The 23460-nt window shown below is 43.3% G+C and overlaps 1 protein-coding gene across 3 annotated transcripts; it reads left to right on the plus strand.

The window, feature by feature from the left end:
• Nucleotides 1-194: 194 nt before the first annotated feature.
• On the plus strand, nt 195-23419 carry LOC108100351. 3 transcript variants are annotated; one of them, XM_017204184.2, is made up of 10 exons: nt 195-451; nt 8940-9131; nt 10489-10811; nt 14892-15198; nt 17466-17495; nt 17720-17907; nt 18071-21050; nt 21165-21376; nt 21440-21680; nt 21738-23419. In XM_017204184.2, exons 2-10 carry the CDS (start codon nt 9055-9057, stop codon nt 21928-21930), a joined length of 4551 nt encoding a protein of 1516 aa, XP_017059673.1. In that variant the 5' UTR covers nt 195-451; nt 8940-9054; the 3' UTR covers nt 21931-23419. The 3 variants fall into 3 exon arrangements, with proteins under 3 accessions (XP_017059673.1, XP_017059672.1, XP_017059674.1); XM_017204183.2 differs by having other exon boundaries at nt 195-402; XM_017204185.2 differs by lacking the exon at nt 17466-17495 and having other exon boundaries at nt 195-402.
• The last annotated feature ends 41 nt before the right edge of the window (nt 23420-23460 follow it).

Below are 23460 nucleotides of genomic sequence, written 5' to 3' on the forward strand. Positions count from 1 at the left end.
CTCTTACGGATAAAAAAAGGAAATTGAATTTATCTGATGGCAAAAAACACGGCCAAGAGCACGAAGAACAATTCACCCGACGACGCATTCCGTGGTGCGTTCTCAATTCTCGTTTCTCGTTTCCCGATTCTCGATTCCCAGTTCTCGGTGCTCATTTTCCGGCGCAGTGTCTCCGTCAGTTGGTTGTAGACATTTTCCCGGTGCGGACGTGCGTTGAGCGGTGGAAATTCTCGAACACGTTGCGAACACGAGCCGAAAAAAGAAAATATCATAACAGTTCCGTTCGTTGTAACGCTCGGTTCCTGCGGTTTTTCGGTTTTTGCACTTTAATTTCATTAGCCGGAAGGCAGAGCGGGGAAATGTCCACCGGGCAGTGCGAATAATCCGGAGGCAGATGAAGAAGTGCGTAAATTATGACATCGGGATGGCTTAAAAAATAAAAGAGAGAGCTGTGAGTTGTGCGAGGGCCGTGTCTCTTCGGCTGGCTCCCTTTTCCCTCAAAGTGTGTGTCCTGATAACATCGCATCGCATCGCAGAAAGTAAAATTAGGGCAAAATACTTGCCTGAGTGTGTGTGTGTGAGTGCCACTCCCACCACTTGACCGCCCTCGCTTAAAGTGCCCGTCGTTGTCGCAGCCTAATTAATTCAATGGCCCCACTCTGCAGCACCTAAATTTAGGGCTCCCCAGAAAGGACACCATGTTTTTAAATTCCCATCGAATCGAGGGGATATTTTTACCCAGACCGAAGCCTTGAACGGGGTCTCCAAATGAAGAGCACACCAAAAGTGGGCCAAACAAGTTTTAATTTCCCAACTAACGCAGTTGATATTTTTGTGCCATAAGGATGAGTTCCAGAAAGCCAACAATTACTTGCCTTGACATTTTTGTTGATAAGCTAACTTTGTAAAACTGTTCGTTCCATACTTTATACTTTATTAAAGCTCCCAAAAATACGCTCCAAAAGAGGACATGCTAATTTGAAATTCCCCCTGCAATTACTTGGTATTTTTATCCCGAACCACAACATATTATATTCCTGCATTTACATGTTATTCCTCGAGCAAACAACATTTTCGGGGGATAATTATTTTTAAATTGCAAAAACATTTCATACGCAAAGCCCCGCAGAGGCAAACGCAAAAATGTATAAATAAATTTTCCGTTTTTCATGGCCACACAAAATGAGCGACAAAAAATCGGCATCGACGATTGTAGGGCAAAAACCTCCGCAAACAACAAAAAACAAGCGAAAAGCCCCGAGAGAAAAGTGAATCAAAAATGGAATGAAAAAGTGTTTAAAACTGAGTGACAAGTGCGATTCGGTGGAATCTTTTTTCCGAGGCAGGCCTTCGCTAGTTGAAATGTGCTAGAATTTATGATGCATTTAATTAAAACGAATTTCGGGTGCTGCGGGACGGGCACGGCCCATTTGCTCGCAAATTTGATGGTCAACAAAAAAGGGACTAAACAGGGACTATCAATGGGAGTAACAACTGCGCTCAACACTGTGCTACAAAATCTATTACTTTTATTCATATTAAGGATTAAACGAAAAGTTATTAATTACCGCAAAAAAACAGTATTAAAATAATTATTATTATGGTATATTTTTAAGATTACCAGTAATATTTTATGTTTTTCATTGTTTGTATTTTATAATATTAACTCTAGTCTTCTATGACTTTAATTATCTGTTTATTAGTTATCATTAAGTTTCATTATGAGGCGTTTGATTATCAGGTATTTTCTAAAAACAGGAGCTTATTCTTTCACAGATGTATTTTCTAAACAAAATACTAAATCGATTAATTAAGCAACATGGTCGTTCTTACCTTCCATCCACCTTCGCATGACTAACTCAACTCAACTCATGTTGCGACTTTATTAAAAAATCCTTACCGCTGCCGAAATTTCTTGTGGTTCTCCGGCTTCCTTCCTGCGTGCCTAGTGTAATTTGGCTATGTGTCGACACGGCCACCTATTAACCCACCACCACCACCACCACCACCACCACCGCCAAAACCACCGCCACAATTCGCAGAACCCCGCCCATTTGTCGGACCTTTTGGCCGATGCGTGAGTCACATGTCAGCCAACTGTGAGAGTCGTCATCGTACTGCCAGGTCCCGTCAGCCTGCCCGGCTTATTCCAGTATTCCCCGCCATCTCGACCACTTCACGTCATGTTTTCGGCCCACAACAAACATGACATTTTACGGTTCTTTTATGCTTGCCACATGTCACGACACAGTTAACTGCCGCATAACGCAAAGCAGCTCGCAAAAAGCCCAACATAACATAACATAACGCAACTCAACCCAACTGAACTCAACCCAACTGAACTCAACTGAACCGAAACCAAACCGCAGTAGACACACGAGGCTGTGACAGGCACAGTGGCAGACAGGGGTTAAGAGCTTCTTCCTGACGAGATCTGTGACACGAGCGCTCTAAAAAAAAAATGTACCCACATTCGTATATGCTAACCCCCATATAGGTATATTTATATGCACATTGCATATATTGCCCAGCCAGGTAGGCAATTATGCAAAAAGAGGCGTTTTTGCTCTGGGCTCGGGCTGTCAATCATGGGGAAATTGAAATTGCTGTCGACAATCGTGAGCTTTTAGGGTTAAAGTTGGGATAACACTAAAGGGACATCAATTGATGAAATGCCAGGCGACGTGATGGGTAATGGTTTGGGAATTGGGCAAACACGGGTTAAGACTGCCAGGCATCCTCTTTTGGGTTTCATGAGGCGCTATTTTGTTTACCGAATAAATATTTACTGCACTCGAATGGTTAGGAAGTAAGTGAATTTAGAAAACTAAAGTTCAATGACCTACATTTTGGGTATTAGCATTACAACTAAGGAAATGTATTAAGTTTCTAGGAATAGAAAAGGTGATTTGTTTAACTTTTCATGCTAAAATTACTTCACATGAAAGCTCCCAAATAATTACACACATTAAATATATTCAGCATACCCGATATTCGGGGAACACTGAGTACCATATAAAAAGGATAACCCTCAGGTGCTCGAGGGCCGTTGGAAAGGACAAGCGACTTGCCGGGGTTCACTCTTTTATTGCCGTCACTTGAGCCAATATTTGCACATTTCAACAATGTTGCCATTTTTTCCACGTGGGCGTTACCCTATCTAAGCCGCCCCTAAAACCCGGACCCGACTAACCACCCAACCACCCAACCACCCGCCGAATCCTGCCATTCAGCCATGCATGCTTAAATGTAATGAAATATCCTGTTCCGTCTCCAGCGGCCCCATCCATCGTCAGTCTGGTCGCATAAAAAGGCTCAATTCAATTTTTCCACGCCCCAACCCGTGACTTCCTGGGCACCCCAGCACCTCCTCCTCCGCCGCCTCCGATTCGGTCTGCTGCCAATTCAAGTCTCCATTTTCATTAGAGAGTCCAGACCCTAGAGGTCCTTCAGGTGCTCACATGCCGGTGCCTTCTCTCCACTCGCTCTACACAATGCTCAACTCGTTGAGCTTTGTTGGAGTTAACCAAGTGGGAAGGGTCCTTCATCAGGAGGGCAGCCGTGGAGTTGTGGAGGACGAGGAATGAGGAAGTGGGTGCTCGGTGCATATAATTAAGTCATCCGGTGGCTTGTGCAGATGCCATGCATCATGTATGCTCGGAAATGCTGCAGAAAGTTGAGCAAATTACGATGTAGCGCACTAGTTTCAGAATTGGAGCCTTCATGGCTTGATAAATAATTTATTTGATTTAATTATCCCAACATGGGCTGGTTGGGTTGGGAGTTTTCTATGCTCTGTGCCTCTAATAATCCTGCGCCAGGTTCTCCAATTTCAGGCTTCCGTATTTTATTTTTTCTGTGTTCTAATTCCCGGCAATGTTCGCCGGTTTGCTTTATTGCACGTGGTTTTGCCGTGAATTTTAATGAAGCTGAGTTTTATTTGCTGTTTCTCTGCAATATTCCAAATAATGACTGCAAATACCAGCTTCCCTTTCAAAGTATTATATTTTTGGTACATTTATAATGGGAACCCAGCTTTACATTGATTCTTTTTAGAGTTTCAAAATCCTTAACCTTAGATTTTTAAAGCATCTTCTTAAGTTTGACATTTTCCTCAGGATCTTATTAGTTTTCCCGATCTCTTTCATTTTCCTCTCTCTTCGTTTCCATTTCATTTCACAAAGCTCTTTTGAGCCCCTGCGCAATCTTTCATTCATTCGTGCTTCCTTCACTTCAATTCCATTTGATGCGCCGCAAGATTTCCCAACCCGATTTTCCACCGCCAGACATTTCAATCGCCTTCCACCCATTTTCCGCTGCAACGTGGGGCATGCCACGTGTAATACGAGAGGCCCGTATAAATGTTGACCAATTCCTTGCACTTGCCTGCACTCGCCACAAGTCCTGTTTCCCAGACCAGTTAGGCGGTTGCCTTTCGCCTTTCGCCTTTCCTCTTGCCTTTTTCCTAACTTTCCCGGGCTCTCCGGTTCCTTTGTTATTGTTGGCTGCGCACTTGAGTTGTTCGGCTCGCCCTTTATTGTCCGCCCCTCTGACTCTGGACCCTTTTTGGGCCTCGACACGTGAACGTGAGCAAGTGGCCCGCCCGAGCGCCCCTGGCTTTTTTCCCCGGGCACGCGATGCACTTGGCCAAGATACCCCGGCCCGAACCCCTCTCTTGGCCCCTTTGCCTCTCCTAGCCGCCGTCAGCTGCAACTGTTGTTATTTTGCTGTTCATTATTAGTGGGTAGCAGGGGTATATTGGGTATTTCAAGAGTACATTGCAAATTAAATTGTTATATATAATAATTATGTATATTATATATTATTCATAAAATATATTATTTTCTTAAATACTTCTGAGAAGAGCAAATCATTTTGTGTAAAACTTAAGAAAAGCTGGCCCAAAATTTCAAAGTGAAGTACCTATATATAAATTATATTTTTAAACAAGTAGCAAATTCTTTATTTGGAGAAGTACCTTTTTTATCAGAGGTCATGGCAAATATTTCCCAGGTTTCTAATGATTGGTAAATGCGACCCAATACGACACTTTTATTACTGCATTGGGTAGTTCTAAGTCTGAACTCGAATATTTAGCATTTCCACTTGTTTTATTGTGCACAATAGACGAAGAAAGAGCTTGGAGGCCAGGGAAAATAATTTTCATGCTCATGGACGGCGACGAAGTCGGCACTCGAGGGCATTTTTTATGAGATTCCTGAGCAGATGTGGAGAGCAGAGTTAGAGCCCGGCCAGCTTAACTTTCCGAGTTGATGAATAATTTAATGGGAGAACACATGTTTCGGTGTGGAACTCACTGCCCAGGCAAACAAATCGGTCGTTGAAATTGTCTGATATTAAATTGCCTATTTCCGGCTCAGTCTGGCTGCAAAAGGAAGTTGTCATGGGAATGGGCTTGAGGTAAAGGTAACCAAAAGTTGCCGGACAACCAGAGCAGAGGGAAAGAGCTTTTCCCCGGGCTCACTGTGTGTGTTTCGAAGCAACTGGGATAACAATCAACAAAAAGTTTCCTCTTCTGAGTTTCAAGTTACAGGCGATAAACATCATGTTTCAACCTCCGAGTTGGATAACTTAAGTTGCTTTGAATACAAGTTTTAAAGGTCGGCGGCGCCAACAAGTAGCCAATGTAAGCCGTTAATGAATGTAATCGGGCTCCTGGGAAGAACCTATTAATTTTTCAAGGACCTTCTGGTCGCCTGGGCAACGCAATCTTTTTGATCCGAGCAGCTTGAAGCTGTACAAAATATTTTAATTAATTTTTCACAATCATAAAGTCAGACTTGAAGAGGAAATTAATTGAATTTATGGCCTTGAAACCGGGCCGAAAATAAAGGAGGCCCAAAAGGAAGTCCGACCGGCCTGTGGCATTAAATTGAAATATGAACATGAAAGCTTTTCCATTCATCAACAGGCCACGACGACCTTAGACATTAACACATTCACACGCCGCGTTTTATGTATAAAGGCTCCCCCTGTATATATATACATATATGTTTGTAGTATAGTATTTATCAAAACAAGCCGAGGGACAGGGAGGCGTAAAAAAACAGAACGTGTCGGGGTCACCAAGCTATCTTCATCTGGAAGGGAGAGGAAAGGAAAGGAAAGCCGAGCAATCCTCGTTTGTCTGCCATTGACGGCCCTTAGCTCGCCTTTTCTCCCTATTTTTCCTGCCATTTGGACTTTCGCCAGACGGCGATAATTCAGGGCACACGTAACGCAAAGTGGGTTTACTTTAGGCGATGGCGATGGCCACGGCGGCCCCTTTTCTCATTTCCTTCGCGCGGAAGTCCTTTCTTGCCCGCCCGCCCCGGTACATTAGGGATAATCATTACGATGATAAGCACGAACGATTTGATTTCTCCCGTTTATGAGGCCGTTGTCATCGACAGTTTCGGTTGGGATAGGCTAGAGGAAACGCGCCGGCGATCGGAAATGCCGGGCTCATGTTTGGGTTTTGTGTCTTTGTTGGCAACTGTTTGCTTGGCCTGCCTTTTGTTTCGATAAGTGACTCAAGTGGCTTTTGCAGCTTTATTTTTATGGCGTACTCTTGGCGGTCTCGCCACGCATTGAATAGTTCACAGCCCATTTCGTTTATTGTTATTATATTTTAGTTGGGCAAATTTGCAAACAACGCTTGATTCACCGAAAACTTTATCCTCTGACGTCCTAATGCTGTTTTATGCCAGTTTTCAGTTTTCAATTAGAAACTTGATAAATGCAGTTCGCCTTTGCGGCCAAAAAATCCTCATTATGGCCCGGCTTTGCCATTGTTAATCCACTGGAATCCCGCTTTCCGCCTCCTTCCCCTTCATCCAATGCACAAATGTGTTTTGGTTGAGCTTTTTAAAAAGTTTCCGCTTCCCGTTTTATATATACTATATAAAAATTTCTCATTCTTTGTGCTGTCATTGTTGGCACTTTGTTCACAATTCGTTTTTTGCGTGAACTTTGGCGATGACCCAGTTTCCCTAGTTGTTATTGTACTTTTTGGTAATTTCTCTTTTAGACAACGCGGCGTATGCGTAATGTTTTAAAGTTGAGGACCCTTGTTTCTGTGGGGGAAAACTAACGGGCAAATTTGCTTTTAATTTTCAAAAGCCAATGACGAAAATGCTCAGTCAAAATCATTTCATATTCATGAGCACAAATATTTGACGAGCAAAAACGAGAACTGGGTGGGTGCAAACTTAATGACAAAGTGAGTCAAAATGTAGCGACAACATTTGCCCATACATCATGGGATGAAACGGGGATACCAATTGGGGACCAAGGATGGCAGCAGCAAGCGCTTTAAGGACTTTGCTAACAAATGGCATCATCACTTTCACTTGCAGCAACCGAACAGTGCGGTTGGCAACTGTAAGTCTTCGTCACTTAAATCTAGATATCAAGTTTAGCTTAGCTCTGAATTCGGGGAAAAAATACGAGCTTTGGTCTTTAAATCTTTCTTTGAGTAAAAATAATCTCTATTTATTAATAAATTTTTAATTAAATGCTATATCGTTAGTGCATTGATAAATTGTAACAAAAAACTGCCATACGTCAAAGATATTTATTAAAATAAATAGGCTAAATGGTTGATTATCGAAACTTCCCATAATGCCTCAGATCGTAGTGTAACCCACCACCCCAACCACTCCACCCATCTCTTGGCTCACTTAGGTTAACCCACATTGACAATGAGGCAAACAACAGACAGGCATTGTTGGGTGGGGGGAAAGCAGACATGTTCGCTTTGCCAGGCCATCCTTAAAAATCCGCACGGCGAACTCTTTCATCAGCAGAAGGAAAAGCGAGAGCGAAAGCGAAAGCAGCAGCAGCAGCAGCAGCAACGGCAGCGCTTTTCTTGACTCGCTTCCATTGTGTCAACAAGCGAGGTCACCCAGGAGTGGGTGGAAAAGCCGAGGGGTGGCATTAACTGCAGCACATTAATGTTATTGTAGGCGTGGGCTTCACAGGCGACTGACTGACTGACTTTCCCGACTTTTCCGACTTTCCCTCTCGTTTTCGCCGTGAAGGAAAGGAGCTTTTGTTGTTTGGGCGATTAAAAGTTGTCGTCGACGTTGTTGTTATTGTTGTCTTTGTTACTGATGTTTTCGTTGTTGTTGTTGTTGTGGTTGCTGTTGTTGTCTTCCTTTCGCTTTTGGCCCCATTCGACTGACATCGAGGCGGGGCTTCCCCATTTCTGGGCTTACTTTGTTGCTGCTGTTGTTGTGGCTGACCCGCTAACCTCAGAACACACAAACACACATAGAAAAGCCTGCTACACAAAGGAAAAATGATAAGAATGGTGGTCAACCAAGTAGTTTCAACTCCTTTTAATACAAATGTCCTTATCAGTTCTACATTTTCCTGTGTCAAAATGCAAGCATTATGTGAATAAATAAGCTTACTTAACTTAATAGAACCCCAACAATGATTATGATTACTTCCTTTACTATTACTTCTTCCCATATTTAAAAAGAAATAATTTATTTAATTTATTATTCGACAGAGTTATCATGCTTTAATTCTGTTAACGGATAGCATATGAATATTTAAGGGTTTAAGGGTTTAAAAACAGCCAGGGAAATACTACAACTTTGACCTATTTTTATGGAAAATACATCCTTTTTCGATGACCAATTTAGATAGTACTTTTTCTCTGCATTGGGGGCAGCCCACACCCGCGGCAATAAAGCGCGCCCGGTGAAAATCGCCCACTTGGCACAGTTTCCTCGCACAATTACGAGGCAATCAATTGCCCAAGCTGTCAATAGTTGCCAATAAATTTATTGAGAGCACGGCAATCGAACTTGGCACAGCGCTGCAACGCCACTTTTGCCGTGGGCGCTGCATTTGGAGCCAAAAAAATCAAATAACATAAATAAAAGTAAAAACTTATCGCAATTTTTGCGTTCCTTTTCTTTTCCCAGGGAAGAGCCAATGAACTTGCTGACAACTTGAGACGACCACAAGTGGAGGAGGAGGCTGTGGAGCAGCAGAAGGAGCAGGAGAAGCAGAGGGATCCCTTTGGGCGGTCAAGGAACCATGGGCGACCTGCAGGCCACCATCGAATTCTCCGTGGAGCTGCACAAGTTCTTCAATGTGGATTTGTTTCAGCGCGGGTGAGTCTCTCGCCACGTTTAAAAGCACTCAAGCTCAGTGATGTATTCATCCAAAGAAATGTAAAGGAAAAAGTAAATACCAGGGAAACTTTTTTCCAGAGCCATGGTAATTGATGGATTATCCAGCAAGTGCGTAGTCAAGAAGAAAATTTCCATAGAAATGGCTTTTAAATGTCTCCAGTAATTTCGTGAACACTTTTTAGTGGGTAACAAAAACTAAACTTCTCTTGCAACAAATTCTTGATTGGCTCATAAAAACAGTCTACTAAAGTGTACTATTTGTTTAAAAGTTTGCTGCATTATTGCGTTTATCTTTGAGCAAGCTTTAAATTTACTGAGGTCTTTAAAATTCAGCACCGGCATTTCACATCTTTGAGTATTACCAATGGTGATTTGCACATTGTAATTATGTGCAAACACCGAAGAAATCCGGGTCGATGGCGACATTGCACATGTCAACCAGTGCCTGTTGGCTCAAAAAGTTTCAAATAAAATTGTTAATTTTTGTCCAATTTGTTGAGCACACACACATGGAGACCTTTGAAGTGTCGGGCAAACAAAACGGAATGCAGTGCAATAAGCAAATAAAGACTGCACAACCAATCAACAGCAGCAGAAAAGGGAAAAGCGGGCTGGGAAGTGGGTGCCATGGGGTTATGTAGTGACCGTAGCACTCACTAATTGTCAGCCAAGTGTTTATGGGATTTCAATTTGCTGCTGCTGCTGCTCTTGAAGAAATCGAACGTCGGGCAGCAGTTCGTGTTTTAAAAATACATAAAAAAAAGGAATCACAAAACGAAGCTCCCATCAAATGTGCGCAAATACACACGAGTCGTGTGCGAATGCCAGTGAATGAAAAGAAAAGCAAGAAAAGCAATTGTTTGGGCTGATTTTTATGTGTTTTTCCTTGATTTTCCTTTGTTTGGCTGTCACTGCGAATGAAGCTGCTGACGACAGAGGTGTCAGTGGCCGACAAAACTGCTGGGAATCGGGGACTTCTGATCTTTAAATGTTTTGACAGCGAGTGGATTACACAGGGAATACGATAACCCGAAGAGAAAATATACAATTAATCAATATTTATTGGTGAATAGGAAGGCTTTGTTGTACACTATACGTATACGTAATATTTAAGACTGAAGACGAAAAAGCTCCCTCTTTAAAATCCTAGAAAATATTTTTCTTATTTATAGCATTTTTTAACAGTTACAAAACAACTTTTCTTTTTTAAATTGATAAGATATTGCCATTTCAATTTATTAAGTAGAGCTCGACGCTTCTGCTAAATCGATAGTTGGCACAATAGATAAAGTACATTTAATTAAATGGATTTTTTATAATCTCTCACCGCTTACAGGTTGTACCAGGTGCGCTGCGGCCTGCGTGTTTCACCCCGGTTGCCTGTGCAGGTGGAGACGAGCATTCCGGAAGCGAGCGGAAGCGGCAAACAGAACGGACACGCGAACGGGGGCGCCACCGACCATGGGAGCAGCGACAGCGAGAGGGGGGAGCAGCTGTCGCCGGGGGAAGTGCCACGCCTCCTCGACCCGCCCTCGGGGGGCAGCTGCACATCCGCCTCGGTTATCAACGGCAGCGGCGCCTCGCGCATCTTCCAGATACTCTACCGCAACGAGGAGGTGCCGCTGCGCGACATCATTCACTTTCGCAGTCATTTACTAGGTAAGCGCACTTAAAATACTGTATTTTTATAAAATTAAAAAATATATAATGCTTAACAAATACTTTAAAAAAATACCCCAAAAATAAGTAGATATTCTTTCAAGCAAGAACATTTTGTAAGGTTTAAGTTTACATTTTCTATTTCCCAAAATAGTTTGGTATTAAATTTAACTCAGTTTTACCAAAATAAAGGTGAATAACCTCTGGCAAAAATCAAAGGTAGCTTTTGTGTTTGTGTTTTTGGAAGTCAAATATTAGTGTTCTGTTTGCAGAGTGGTGGCCATTGGCCAAGTAGGCTAGCACATAAAGTGCACTTTCGAGTAGCAGAGCCGTTTGCCAAGAATGCGAAAAGGCAACGCGTTCTTCCGCATTGTTGGCATTGCAGTGTTTGTTTAAATTGAAAACAAACGTGTCAACAAACATTACAATTTCTAGCTGGAACTGCGGAAATCAAAATTAATTTATTCAGACAAAAAACATGTATGTGGTCTCCTAATAAATTAATTATTAGCTTTTAGTTACAAAGATTAAATCAGGAATATATAATTAAAATAAACATTACTATAAGTTGCACTACAATTATATTGTATTACTAGAGGGCCTGTGTCCGCTTCGCTGGTCAACACAATTTAACAACATAAAAGTCAATGTTGCAACATTTTTCAAATATATGGAAGTATAGAAAGATGGTGATTTAACACTTTTCCAGTTTGACTTTTCCACTTGCGCAGCACAATCCAGCCGTTTCTCTTTTAAACTTTAACGCACTGCAATATCGGTATATAGTCGCCATTGGTCCAATATCTAAATTTTCATTATCACTGTAGTTCGCAGTGGGGTCATATTGGAATGCCATGCGATTGAATGATGCCAATGATCTCCATGTGCTCATTTGTCTTTCTTCGCTTAAGTTTTGTGAATATACTGGCTGCTGGCTTGGATGTCTGCGGCCAATGTTTGCACGTCGTCCTCTAAGCATTTTGGACTATGGACAGAGTGGTGAATTTATTCTCAAATGCACGATCCACATAATTTTCACAGTTCAACTTAAATTGAATAAAAATTCTTTTTTTTCACAATTTCACAGTGAACACAAAAATTGAGTTAAAATGCTATGGGAGCGTGTTTGTCAGTGTGATGAGGTAGCAACTCACTTTATATGCGACAATATTGCAATTTTCTTACGGATCCCTAATTTTTTTCAAAATAAATTATAGCCTATTTAACTCCACGATAATATAGCATTCTATCGGTGAAAGAATTTTTTAAATCGGACCAGTAGTTCAGGAGCCTATTCCCTGCAAACAAACAAACAAACAAACAAACAAACAAACAAATTTTACCTCTTTATAATATTAGTATAGATAGCAAACATGTTTATTCTAATTTCAATCAAAATAAGTCGAATGGTTTCTAAATTTCACAAAAATAATTAGGCATTTTAAAAGCCACAAATTAAATAATAACAATGCCGAGAAAATTTGTCGAGCAGGCTAAGCTAGAAATGTGCTCTTTGGCGAGTGCCAAGAATGCCGGGAATTCCCCGTAGCCGCATTGGTGGCATTTTGGTGGCAAACCGGGAAAAAAGCCACCCAACGCGGGTAACCAGACACCAAATCACTCGTTCAGTCAGCGGACAGCGAAACTTTCGCAGTCGAAATGAGTTTATTGTTCGATTGGAAATATAAATCAAATTGTCAGGGACCGGACAAAGTTCGGGCTCTGGCCAAAAAAGAAACTTTTGAGCTTTGGGGAATGCTCGGTGGGTCCAGCGATGGCGATGGAGTTGACGACCACAAGGGACAGATGCCGAAGACGTATGGCAGGACCCAAACTTCAGCTGGGGAATTTCCACCTAATTGCATTTATCGCTGACTGCAGCTAAAAGGATTTCTGCTGCCCTCCCAGCAATGCAATTACGGCAAGTTGAGAACTCCTTAAGGGAACCAAAGGAACAACTTGGCCCACATATTGACCCAGTTTTTGTTAATAAAATGAAAATAGCAGGCTGAATAGAAGGCAGAAGGCCAAGTGTAAGGCGGAACACAAAGTAAACAATTTAGTTATAGATTGCACAAGATGAGGGCACACAATTTGGAAAGAGTTCTGTGGTAAACATATTATAACCTCGTAAAACATTTACTCAAGTAATATCTGTTTATAAAACAATCATATCAAAAAAGAATTTTTATACAGGGTTACTGCACCATAAAACACCATAAAAACCTCATAAAAACTTAACGCGGCAAAAAACAAAAAAAGCGGCGAAAAAAGAAAATTGAAAATAAATTTTCACGGCTACAAAATGTGGAAATGTGTACACACGCGCCGCCAGCGAATGGAAGTGTTGGATAAAAATATAAAAAGATATATTTATTCGCATATTTATGGGTATTGTGTAAAGAAACAAACGAGCGGCAAGATATTTCAAGGCGCTGGCAATATTCTCTGTGGGAAAAAAGTGCGAGAGTGATGAGCACTTGATGGACGGCTAAAACCCCTCGATGTATCCTTTTGCCAACTCCCCAATCCTTATTGTTTTCCTTCTGTTTTCTCGCCTCCGCATCCTTCAACAACAATGGAAACATCATCCACTTGGCTGCCGAGTAAAGTGATTAATTCATTTGGACAAGTTTCCCAAGCATGTGCGCCGGCGGTGGCGGAGAATCTAGAATCTAGAAAAAGCCGCAAACAAAAGTTACTTTTCAGTTGACAGCTCTCAGTCTGCTGTTGATGCCTCGCATGTGTGTGATTGTGATTGTTGCGACTTTTCCCTTTTTCCGCTTTCCTAACTGTGCAATTTATCTTTCGCACACGCAGAATACTCGTATAGTTGCCATAGTGGGTAACTGCACCGCAGACAATAAAATAAACTGTGTCGGCCAGCGGAGACCCTTGTGAAATCCTCGGCATTTACATTTTTCCGGCCAAAAGCAATTGTCACCACGGTCCACATGGCGGATGAGTGATGCGGCGGACCTAAGCAAATCTCAACAAGCGAAAGAGAAGCTGCGGGCTCTCCCTTGCTCTTTTTATTGCCTTTTGCTCTGGATAAATCCTTATTTTATGAAAACAAATGAATTTTATGGCCCCCGCAATCGGGATTGCCACGGGGAGGCAGGTGGCAGGAATCCTAAGTAGCTGCCCCATAAACCACCATCGACATGTGGAGCAAATTGAATTTGATTAACATTTTCAGCTCGGAAACCAGTTGGGTGGGGATTATGGACCTACAGAAGGCAATAGGTAGAAAAGGTAGACTCGAGGGGTGCGGAAGAACATTGGTAAACTCAGATGGTTATTATTATGGAGTGGCAGGTGGAATAATCGCAGGTATTGATGAAATACAGCAATGTGGGCGGCTGCGATTAAGTTAAGCTCACTTGTTGAATATGGAACAGGAGTGTCAGCATCCGGAGGAGAAAACAATGAATCTTAAGTTTCAAGAAGCCACATATAACAATTTCGATCTAACTTTATCTGTTTAAAAGGCTATTGTCTCATTTTAGGAGCCTTTATACTTAGAATATACAAATAACTTTGTTAGTAAACCAGAATTTAATTAATTTGTAGCTTTGTTTTTGTTAAGCCAACATGCAAAAACGTAAACATATAAATATTTAATGCTTGGACATCTGTTTCGAATTGACAATGAAACCTAATTGATTGAGTTCGCAAACACAAGAGCTCACAACTAGGACAACATTTTCCTGAGTCATCGATTCACTTGGTTTCCGGCCAACGATTTGCGGTCTTCGCAGAATTTTGATTTGTTTTTGTCGCATGCACAACTACATGGACATTAACCCATTTTGTGCCGGGGTTTTGGGCGAACCTACCCCAAGCCACCCACTTGCCACTATTCTATTCCGAACTAAACGAAAATCAATAGGAAAACAAATAAGCCAGAGACGGAATTGAATTTGACTTCTGGGAGGGGTAGGGTGCGGCCTGGGCCTGGGTTTTTATAGGATGTTTGCATGCAGGATTTTCTGCCGCATTTATCCCGGGGATTTGCAGTTCACTCAACCTCAAGATGGATTCTCAATTTTTCTCCTCCTTTTCTCCCCCTCTTTGCAGTTGACAGTCGTCACCTGAAGGAGTCCATTGAACGGGCCGAGTTCTCCCTGCAGCTGGAGCTCTGGTTCGGCGAGCAGAACGGCTCGAGCAGCCTGAATGGCAATGGAGGCGGCAGTGGAATGGGCAGCTTCTCCGGATCCGGCAGCTCCACGTTGACACTGGCCTCCACGAGGAACCTGCAGCTGAACTTCCATCCGGGACGTGGCCTTCATTACCATCTGCCGGTGCTGTTCGACTACTTCCACTTGGCGGCCATCAGTGTGGGCATCCATGCCAGCCTCGTCGCCCTCCATCAGCCATACATCAAGTGAGTAGTGGGGGAGGTGGGCCCGGGGTACACTCGGAAAAACAACCCATGTACTTAGGGTGTACTTATAGAAACGTTTGAATGTAATATACAGAATGCTTCTGAAAGTACAACAATTTAAATGGGATGAACAGCTGGCACATTATCAATAATAAATATTCACAAGCTTCTTAGTTTACCTCAAATAATTAAAAAATTAATTTAAAAATGTATACATCTGAGATATATATTGCACACATTTCTTTGTAAAAACACTTTTAGTAAGAATGTTTATATTTCCTTATAGAACAGTGAAAAGATTTATTCAAAAGTTGAGTTCCACAAAAACCGAAACGAGTTATGAACCTTAAGAACAAATGAATTTTCTTGCCTTTTTGCGACCACTTCAATTTATATCCATGGAGTTCTATAAATCAAACGCGACATTCTGATTTACAGAATTTAGAGAATAAGTAGGACAAATTTTCCAAGTGTAGTTATAGGTTCAAGTGTCAGGCGATGGAGGAGATGCAGAGTGAAGATGACAACATGATCTCTAATGTCAACGTTGATATAGTCATATTTTTCACGGTAAATTGAACCCGCTGCGTGGGCGGGCGAGGGGACAGGGGGCGTGGCAGGCCCCCTTTTATCGTGTCCTGTTGCGTGGGGACTGCAGTATCAGCGGAGCAGGGGAATTTCGTAGGCAACTGGCGGCCAGTTACCCGCACAAATCATTTCCAACTCATTAAAATTGCACACAGGCTCAACATTTTCCCCGCCCCCTTCACTGCCCACTGTGCATACAAAAGCAGAGAATACAAAAAAAAATGTCGAGGCATAAATTTTAATGACTCTCGCAATGCAATTGTCCTTTGGCTCCTGCAGGGAGAAAAAGTCTGGGACAGAAAAAAGTACACAACACAAAAACTTGCACGGCTAACAAGACGCAGAGGCGTTCCAGGATCCGGGGGGGCGTGGCCAGATCCTTGGCGCAGACCTACAACTTAATGCTGCAGAGTCAATTCTTACGCCATTTGATTCCGTAAAAGTTTTGTATCCTCTGCTGGCATTTTCCTCTTATTTCCCTGACGAAAGTTTACCATTTTTTTTTTTGCCCCACGTAATTCTTTAATCTGTTTTGTATGGCTAAAAGTTGTCGGCAATTTTCGAGTACAAATCCTTCGCCGCTCTCCGAGCCCCGTTCTCTAGTTGGAGTAGCAATTTGAGGTCCTCGTACGGAATCCTTTGGCAAACAAAATATTAAACGGAATTTGAAATTGACTCGGAGCCCGCAGTTGAGTCTATCTCACTCGTATGAATAAAATATCATCTCATCGGGCTCTGGAATTCCTTGTTGACCTTGGCCTTTGCCCCGATGTGGAATAATCTCGCTGATTACAGCCCGCCAATCCCTGCAGCTTTCATCCTCGTGAGCGGGCCGTAAATTGCCTGATTATCTCGGCAGGCTGGGGCCCAATCATGCTCGGAGTCGGATTGGTTTACCAGCGGATTTTCGGGGGAGAAACTTTAAAGTTTTTGGGGATTAAATCTTTTGAAGCCGACTTGCTTTGGTTTGTCCATTGAAAACTTTTTCGGATTACGGGCAAGGAATAATAATAACACCCCATCATTCTTATAGTTCTTTCTTTAATTTTAAAGGGTTTTACTAAAGCTTTAAAAATAGAATGCTCTTTTCAATACCCATTTGAGAATAGTTTGCATTAAATATATATTTTTTAGTTCCTTTATTAAAGAGGTCCTTTTAAAGTTTTATAGCCGGAATGTTGTAATAATGGTCATTACAAATTTTAAGCCATTGCATTTATGTTGAATTAACATTTGGTTTGATTAGTTATATTATAATAAGTAAAAATTCAATTTATTTATATGCCTTTCTAGTTCATAGATTTTATTGTACATATCTTTACTTCTTTCCTTTTAGTGTTTTTATTTCGTCTTATATCTGAATTGTAAATATATTTCATTGCCTTACCAGCTTTTAGATTTACTGTCGATGAAATAATTTCAAAATTTATTTTTGTTTACCTACCAACTTAGTTAATTTCTCAGAAAATTATTTCTGACATCGTCACTCCAACTTTATTGTTGTTTAGCTACAATTTTAAGTCAACCAATTTCATTTTCTATAACCTGCGATTCATTTATCTCATTCTTTGCGCTCCAACGATATCGATATAAACCCAAAATATATATACCATACCAATATCACTAATTAACGGATCAAACTTGACCAATTCAACACTGAAAACTTGTTGCGGTTGCAGGAAAAGCATGTTCTCGTATATGAAATTCTGGTAAGAACCCCTCATGTGTAAAATCCGTACTCGACTCGCTCGGTTCACGTAGTTGGTGTAGTTTCTGTGGCCAGGAGAGCTTGCTTTATGTATCTGTCCATTCGTCCGTCCGTCGCTATTCCTTTTCTCCTTTTATGTGTATCTTTAAATGGTAGATATGAACTGGATGTTTCGTATCCATTAAAAGTAATAGTGCATTTTTTACGGCCCTCTCTGTATTTTAGTGCCCCTCGCAGCTCGAAGCCGTGGAGTGCGGGCAAGCTGAGCTGCAGGGGAAACACTTCGCCAGGACCCCTGGAGGCGGTGTTCTTTGGACCCCAAATTGGAGGCACCACCAAGTGCAGCGGAGGTCCTGCGGGCAGGCTGGTGCAATCCCGAGCCATTCACCGAGAGATCTGCTGCTTGCTTTTAGGTAAGGGTGATGAAAATATATATATTTTAAATATTTAATTGGTAAAAAATATTTATTTTGGTTATAAATATATGAAAGAAATGATTGTTGTGTATTTCGCACATAATAAATTATATATTATATTATTATTAAATAATAATAAATTAAACATCCCTTTTCCTAGGCGCCATTGAGCAACTGAAGGCGACTCTCAACGAGTTCAGTACAGTGTTACCTCCGAGCATAAACTCGCAGATTGGCTCGCCTCCTCTGAGGGAGAACGACACGGGAGAAAGACTGCAACTTCTGCTGGACCAGGCCAAGCAGTTGGAGGCGGAGGATGACTTCGCCATTCGGGCCAATTCGGACATAGCTCAGCTGTGTGCGGAGAGCATATTCTGGTGGCGAAGGGTGCTCCTGGCCTCCAGATCCTCGACGGCGGTGCACACACTGCTGGCCAGGAAGCACCACATACTCAGGGTACGTCGCTTCGCCGAGGGTTTCTTTGTGCTGGAGCAGCCGAGACATGCGGCTGCTGCCGGTTGCCAGGATCAGACCAACGGATCCCCGGCGACGAGTCACTGTCAAGGATACGTGGCCATCGCGGAGTTGGCCCGGAGGAGTCGCTACCTGCAATCCCTGCCGCCGCTTCCCGTTCACTGCACTCCCATCGACGGCGATGCCTCCTCGCTGCCCCTGATCTTCGAGGATCGCTATGTGAACCCGAACAGCACCTATGCCAGGCGGAGATCGGGCAGCGATCCCCAGCTGGATGAAACCATCTCCGTGGTCGGTGGCCAGAAGAAGAAGGTGGACAAGACCCACTCGAGCAGCAGTTTGAACGGAATCAAGGACTGCCTGGCCTGCCACTTCGACTACGATTATCCGCAGACCAATGGATCGGGTCCGGCGCATCCGCATGCCAAATGTGTGATCACGCCGAGATTCGCTTTGGGTGGGGAGGTCCTGCAGGCGAGCCTGACCATTGCTCCCAGCAAGGAGGCCCCTGCGGAAGTGACAGCTACTCCCACTCTGCGCCACAACTTGTCCAGGCATTCGGTGACCGGTCTGCTGGAGGACCTCGATCTGGACGCCAGTGTGCCGGCGCGTCACAGCAAATCCCTGGACCAACTGGACGGTTGCGAGGGCATGACCTCCAATCCGGTGACCACGACCAATAACCACACTCTGCCCAGACTTCAGGCGGACGATCTGATGAGGAATATCTGCGAGTTTCGGCAGCGGTATGGCAAGTTCGACTATCTGCACGAGATCAAGCTACTGAATCCCCCCAAGCAACATCAACAGCAGCAGGTTTCCCAGCAGCAGCAGCAGCAGCCAAGCACCAATGGTTACAACTCACTGCCCAAGTCCATGGTTCCCCCGAGAAACTCCTATCCACCGCCTCCTCCGAGTCAGCACACCACCATGCCCAGGAGCAGTTCCTCCCAGATTCCCCGGGCTGTAGAGATTGCCAGGGTGAGGGTATCCGATATCAAGGAGATGCTGCGGCAGGGTCAACTGAGGAAGGAGTCCAGCAGCTCCGAGAGCGACATGATGCAGAAGCTCCAGATGCTCAGCTCGAATAGCGTTCCCTTTCGCTTGGAGGGCGCTGGCAATGGAACGAGTAACAACAACACCACCAGCAGCGATCCCAACACCAGTGGTTTCAGTGAGTCCCTGCCCAATCTGGCTCCTCCACCGGAATTCGACTCGGACTCCCAGTTGAGGCGGCAGAGGAGCAACTCCACTTCGTCGCTGAGCGAGGAGAGTGGCTGGGTGAGCAGTCGGCGGAGTTCCCTGGCCATTTCCAGTCCGGATACCATCACCAGTACGGGTCTCACCAACCGCCAGAGGCACACGCAACTCAACTTGGGCATGGGCATGGCCATGGAGACCCGTCTGAACGGCGAGCAGTTGAGGTTGCGCCTGCAGAAGGTCCTCGAGCAGCAGCAGCTGCAACAGCAGCATCCGCACAAGACCCGGAAGAGACAGGCCGCCGGCGCAGGATCCTCCAGTCAAAGTCGAACTCCTGCGCGCCAGCAGACCGAAGTGCACAAGAAGATCTCATCGGTGACGGTGAACATCAAACGGGAGCGTTCCCGCTTCCAACTGGACAGACTGCGTCAGCTGCCCAACGGTGAGTCCACAGAGGTGGAGGAAATGGATCCGCCACCGAGGAGGAATCGCCACAAGACTGCCTCCTCCTCCGCCAAGTGCGAGAAGTCCAAGTCGGATTTCGACATCACGAGTCTGAAGGACATGCAGCCATTGGATGCGGTGTGTTTGCCGCCTCCGCAGCAGTTTCAGGATCAGGAAACGGAGATGGCCTTGGTCCTGGCTCCACCGCCACCTGATGAGTTCAGGGACCCACCACCGGAACCCGCTCCCGTGGCTCCAATAGCACCTGCTCCGCTGCCAGCTCCTGCTCCAGCTGCCCTTCCTCCGGCGGGAAAAGCCAAGGTGGTCTCGTGTCACCTGCCACCTCCACTTAAGGAACGCCAGCCCGTGGGTGCCATTGACAATCCAGTGTACCACATCTATGAGTCACTGCGTCCGATCTCCACGCCAGCCATCTTTAGCAATAAGCCAGTTCTCAAGTCCCACAGCCTGGCCGAGTTAAAGAGACCGCAGAACCTTCCCAATCCCAATCCCTTAAGTCACCAATGCAAATCCCATGCAGTCAATGGTAATGGCTTAGAGAACGGATTGGACCAGGAACAAGATGAGAACAAGGAGAACTCCAATGGCCAAGTGAGAGCTGCCAAGCAGGCAAATGGTTCCAATACCATTTCGAAGCACAAGCGCAAGGGACAAGTGGCGTCCGCCGTCCAAGAGGCTCCTCCCAGCATCTCCCTGCTGGAGTTCGAAAAGTATCGCGAGGAGTTCCGGAAGCAGATCAAATATCAGGGGAGCATATACTCCGATTACGTTCAGCTGGCCTCGGAACTTCCGTACTTCTACATCAGTGACGAATACCGCGCATTCTCGCCCAACGGAATGCACCTCGTGATTTGTGTCCACGGATTGGATGGCAACTCGGCGGATCTGAGGCTGGTGCGCACCTACCTGGAGCTGGGCTTGCCCGGGGTGAATCTCGAGTTTCTCATGTCGGAGAGAAATCAGGGGGACACCTTCTCAGACTTTGACACCATGACTGATCGGTAAGTTCAAAGTTTGGTTTTAGTTTATTCACTTAAATAAAGCAATTAATAAAAACATATAGTTTATAGAAATTATATTTTGTTACCTCATAAATTTGAACTATCATTTTGTAGGCTGGTAACCGAGATACTCTACCATATCGATAGCTGCGCTCTGAATCCCGCTCGCATCTCATTTGTGGCCCACTCGCTGGGCACGATTATAGTAAGGAGTGCCTTGGCCAGGCCCCAAATGAGACCCCTTCTGCCGCGACTGCACACCTTCCTGTCGCTATCAGGACCACACTTGGGAACACTTTACAACACGAGCGGATTAGTCAACATGGGTAAGGCAAAACAAAGTAAAACCTTCATTAATTTAAACGCAATTGCTATCCCTTCTCCCCTAGGCATGTGGTTCATGCAAAAGTGGAAGAAGTCGGGTTCCCTGTTGCAGCTTTGCATGCGAGACACCACCGACATGCGAAATTGTTTCCTGTACAGGCTGAGCCAGAGAAGCACCCTCCATCACTTCAAGAACATCCTGCTCTGCGGATCTAGCCAGGATCGCTATGTTCCAGCGCATTCGGCACGCTTGGAACTTTGCAAGGCGGCCATGAGGGATAGCTCCTCGTTGGGCACCATTTACAGGTGATTATGACAGCAGAAATATCTAAAACTTGTCACTATAATAGAATTACTTTCCAGGGAAATGGTGCACAATATAATCGCTCCGATTTTGGCCCGGCCAGAACTGACTTTGGCCCGTTTTGATGTCCATCATGCGCTGCCTCACACGGCCAACACTTTGATTGGTAGAGCGGCTCACATTGCTGTCCTGGACTCGGAGCTATTTATTGAGAAGTTTATGCTGATTGCGGGACTCAAGTACTTTAGTTAACCAGAGCGCTAGAGGATCTGGCTGTCCAATGGAATTACAAATTCTGCTGATAATGGTCTATAGAAGAGTCGTAGCAACATAATCTAGTACAGTACATAGTCGAAAGGCCAAACTACTCACTTAGTTCATAGATTTATTATGAAAGAGAGACTTGAAACTTCAGGTCGTTTTTAAATAAGTAAAATAGGGTTTAAAAACTGAATTTTTTTATATTTTATTTAATAATGAATAACGGGTCGATTTTTTTTGTTAACTTTTAAATGTTTATATTCAAAAAGAAATTTTAGCTTACTTTAAAAACATATTATATGTACTTTCTCTATAACTTTAACCTCATCAACATGTACTGTACTTTTTATTTAACAAAAATCAACTATTTGAAAACACAGGGTACTCATAAATCGAAGACAAACAAGAACCAGAGTCATCAGATCAGCCATCTGATTCCAATCAATCTGCAATTGGAACAAGGAATTTATTGAAGCAAATCGTTAGACTTGAATTTTTTACAAATGCAACTCTTTTGTAGCGAATTGATACCCACACTCTCATACGAAAAAATCAAAAACCAAAGAATGTTTAATCAAAAACCTATAACCAAAACCAAAAACAGCATAACTGTTGCAAACGTGTTACGATAACTCAATTTTTAGCTGTAAGAGTTGAAAGCATACAAAGCAAAAACAGAAGCCAAAGACATCAAAAGTAGTGTTAAAATTCCAGTTCAAAACTATACACGAGACTTTTTCGAAACGGTTGAATTGCAAAAGGAAAGTGAACGAAAACATGTTAAGTATACGTAAACTATCGATAGTAGTTGAGCACGGGCAAGGTCAGGTTGCATTTTGATGAATGGTAGCGAAATAGTATTAGCAATTTTTAAGACTAATCGAACACAAACGGAGACAAAACGGTTTTTTCCAAATCTTTTTACTGCTAGAAAAGAGAACAAATTTAGAAGAAATAGAGTAATGAGTAGTGTAGAGGTAGCGTTGAAATAGTCGAGTTGTTGGTAGCTGAGTGCATTATTGGATCGTCAATTAAGTTAAGGGCTCGACGGGAAAGAGGTTTGTTTGCAGATTTAGATTTTTCATTGGGAACAAGATTGATAACGTAGCGCGTGTAGAACAGTTAGGAAAAAACCTTGCAAATTCGTAGTCTAGTCTAACTCTGTGTTTTTTGAGCTTTTTCCAATCGCTGTTGTGAACTACTACTCTTTGTGACCCTACCAGAAATTGCATTCTTCACGTGTATAACCGTCCTAAATGTAACTACATTATCAAATTGCTAGCGCGGTAACTGTGTAATTGGTTTTAAAAATGTTTGTGTGCATTCAAAATTGGAATGTTTATTGAAATGTTTCCTAAAGCACTACGATTTTACTAAATGTATTCCATCAAATTTGTGCAAATTCCCCTGAGTTGCAGTTTTAATGTTATCTTTTCAAATAAAATATGCTAAAATTAAATTTTAGTCGAACAAAAACCAATTACGTGCTTTATTTGGTGGTAAATAAATAACAACGTTAAC

This window comes from Drosophila ficusphila, unplaced genomic scaffold (assembly GCF_018152265.1).
Source record: "Drosophila ficusphila isolate 14025-0441.05 unplaced genomic scaffold, ASM1815226v1 contig_286, whole genome shotgun sequence".
Lineage (NCBI taxonomy): Eukaryota > Metazoa > Arthropoda > Insecta > Diptera > Drosophilidae > Drosophila > Drosophila ficusphila.

Excerpts from the sequence above, each read along its gene's own strand:
- LOC108100351 (XM_017204184.2), top strand. The coding sequence starts at position 9,055 with ATGGGCGACCTGCAGGCCACCATCGAATTCTCCGTGGAGCTGCACAAG. Across the intron at positions 9,132-10,488 it reads GTGGATTTGTTTCAGCGCGG|GTTGTACCAGGTGCGCTGCG; the intron begins GTGAGTCTCTCG and ends CACCGCTTACAG. Across the intron at positions 15,199-17,465 it reads CTCCATCAGCCATACATCAA|GAAAAGCATGTTCTCGTATA; the intron begins GTGAGTAGTGGG and ends TTGCGGTTGCAG.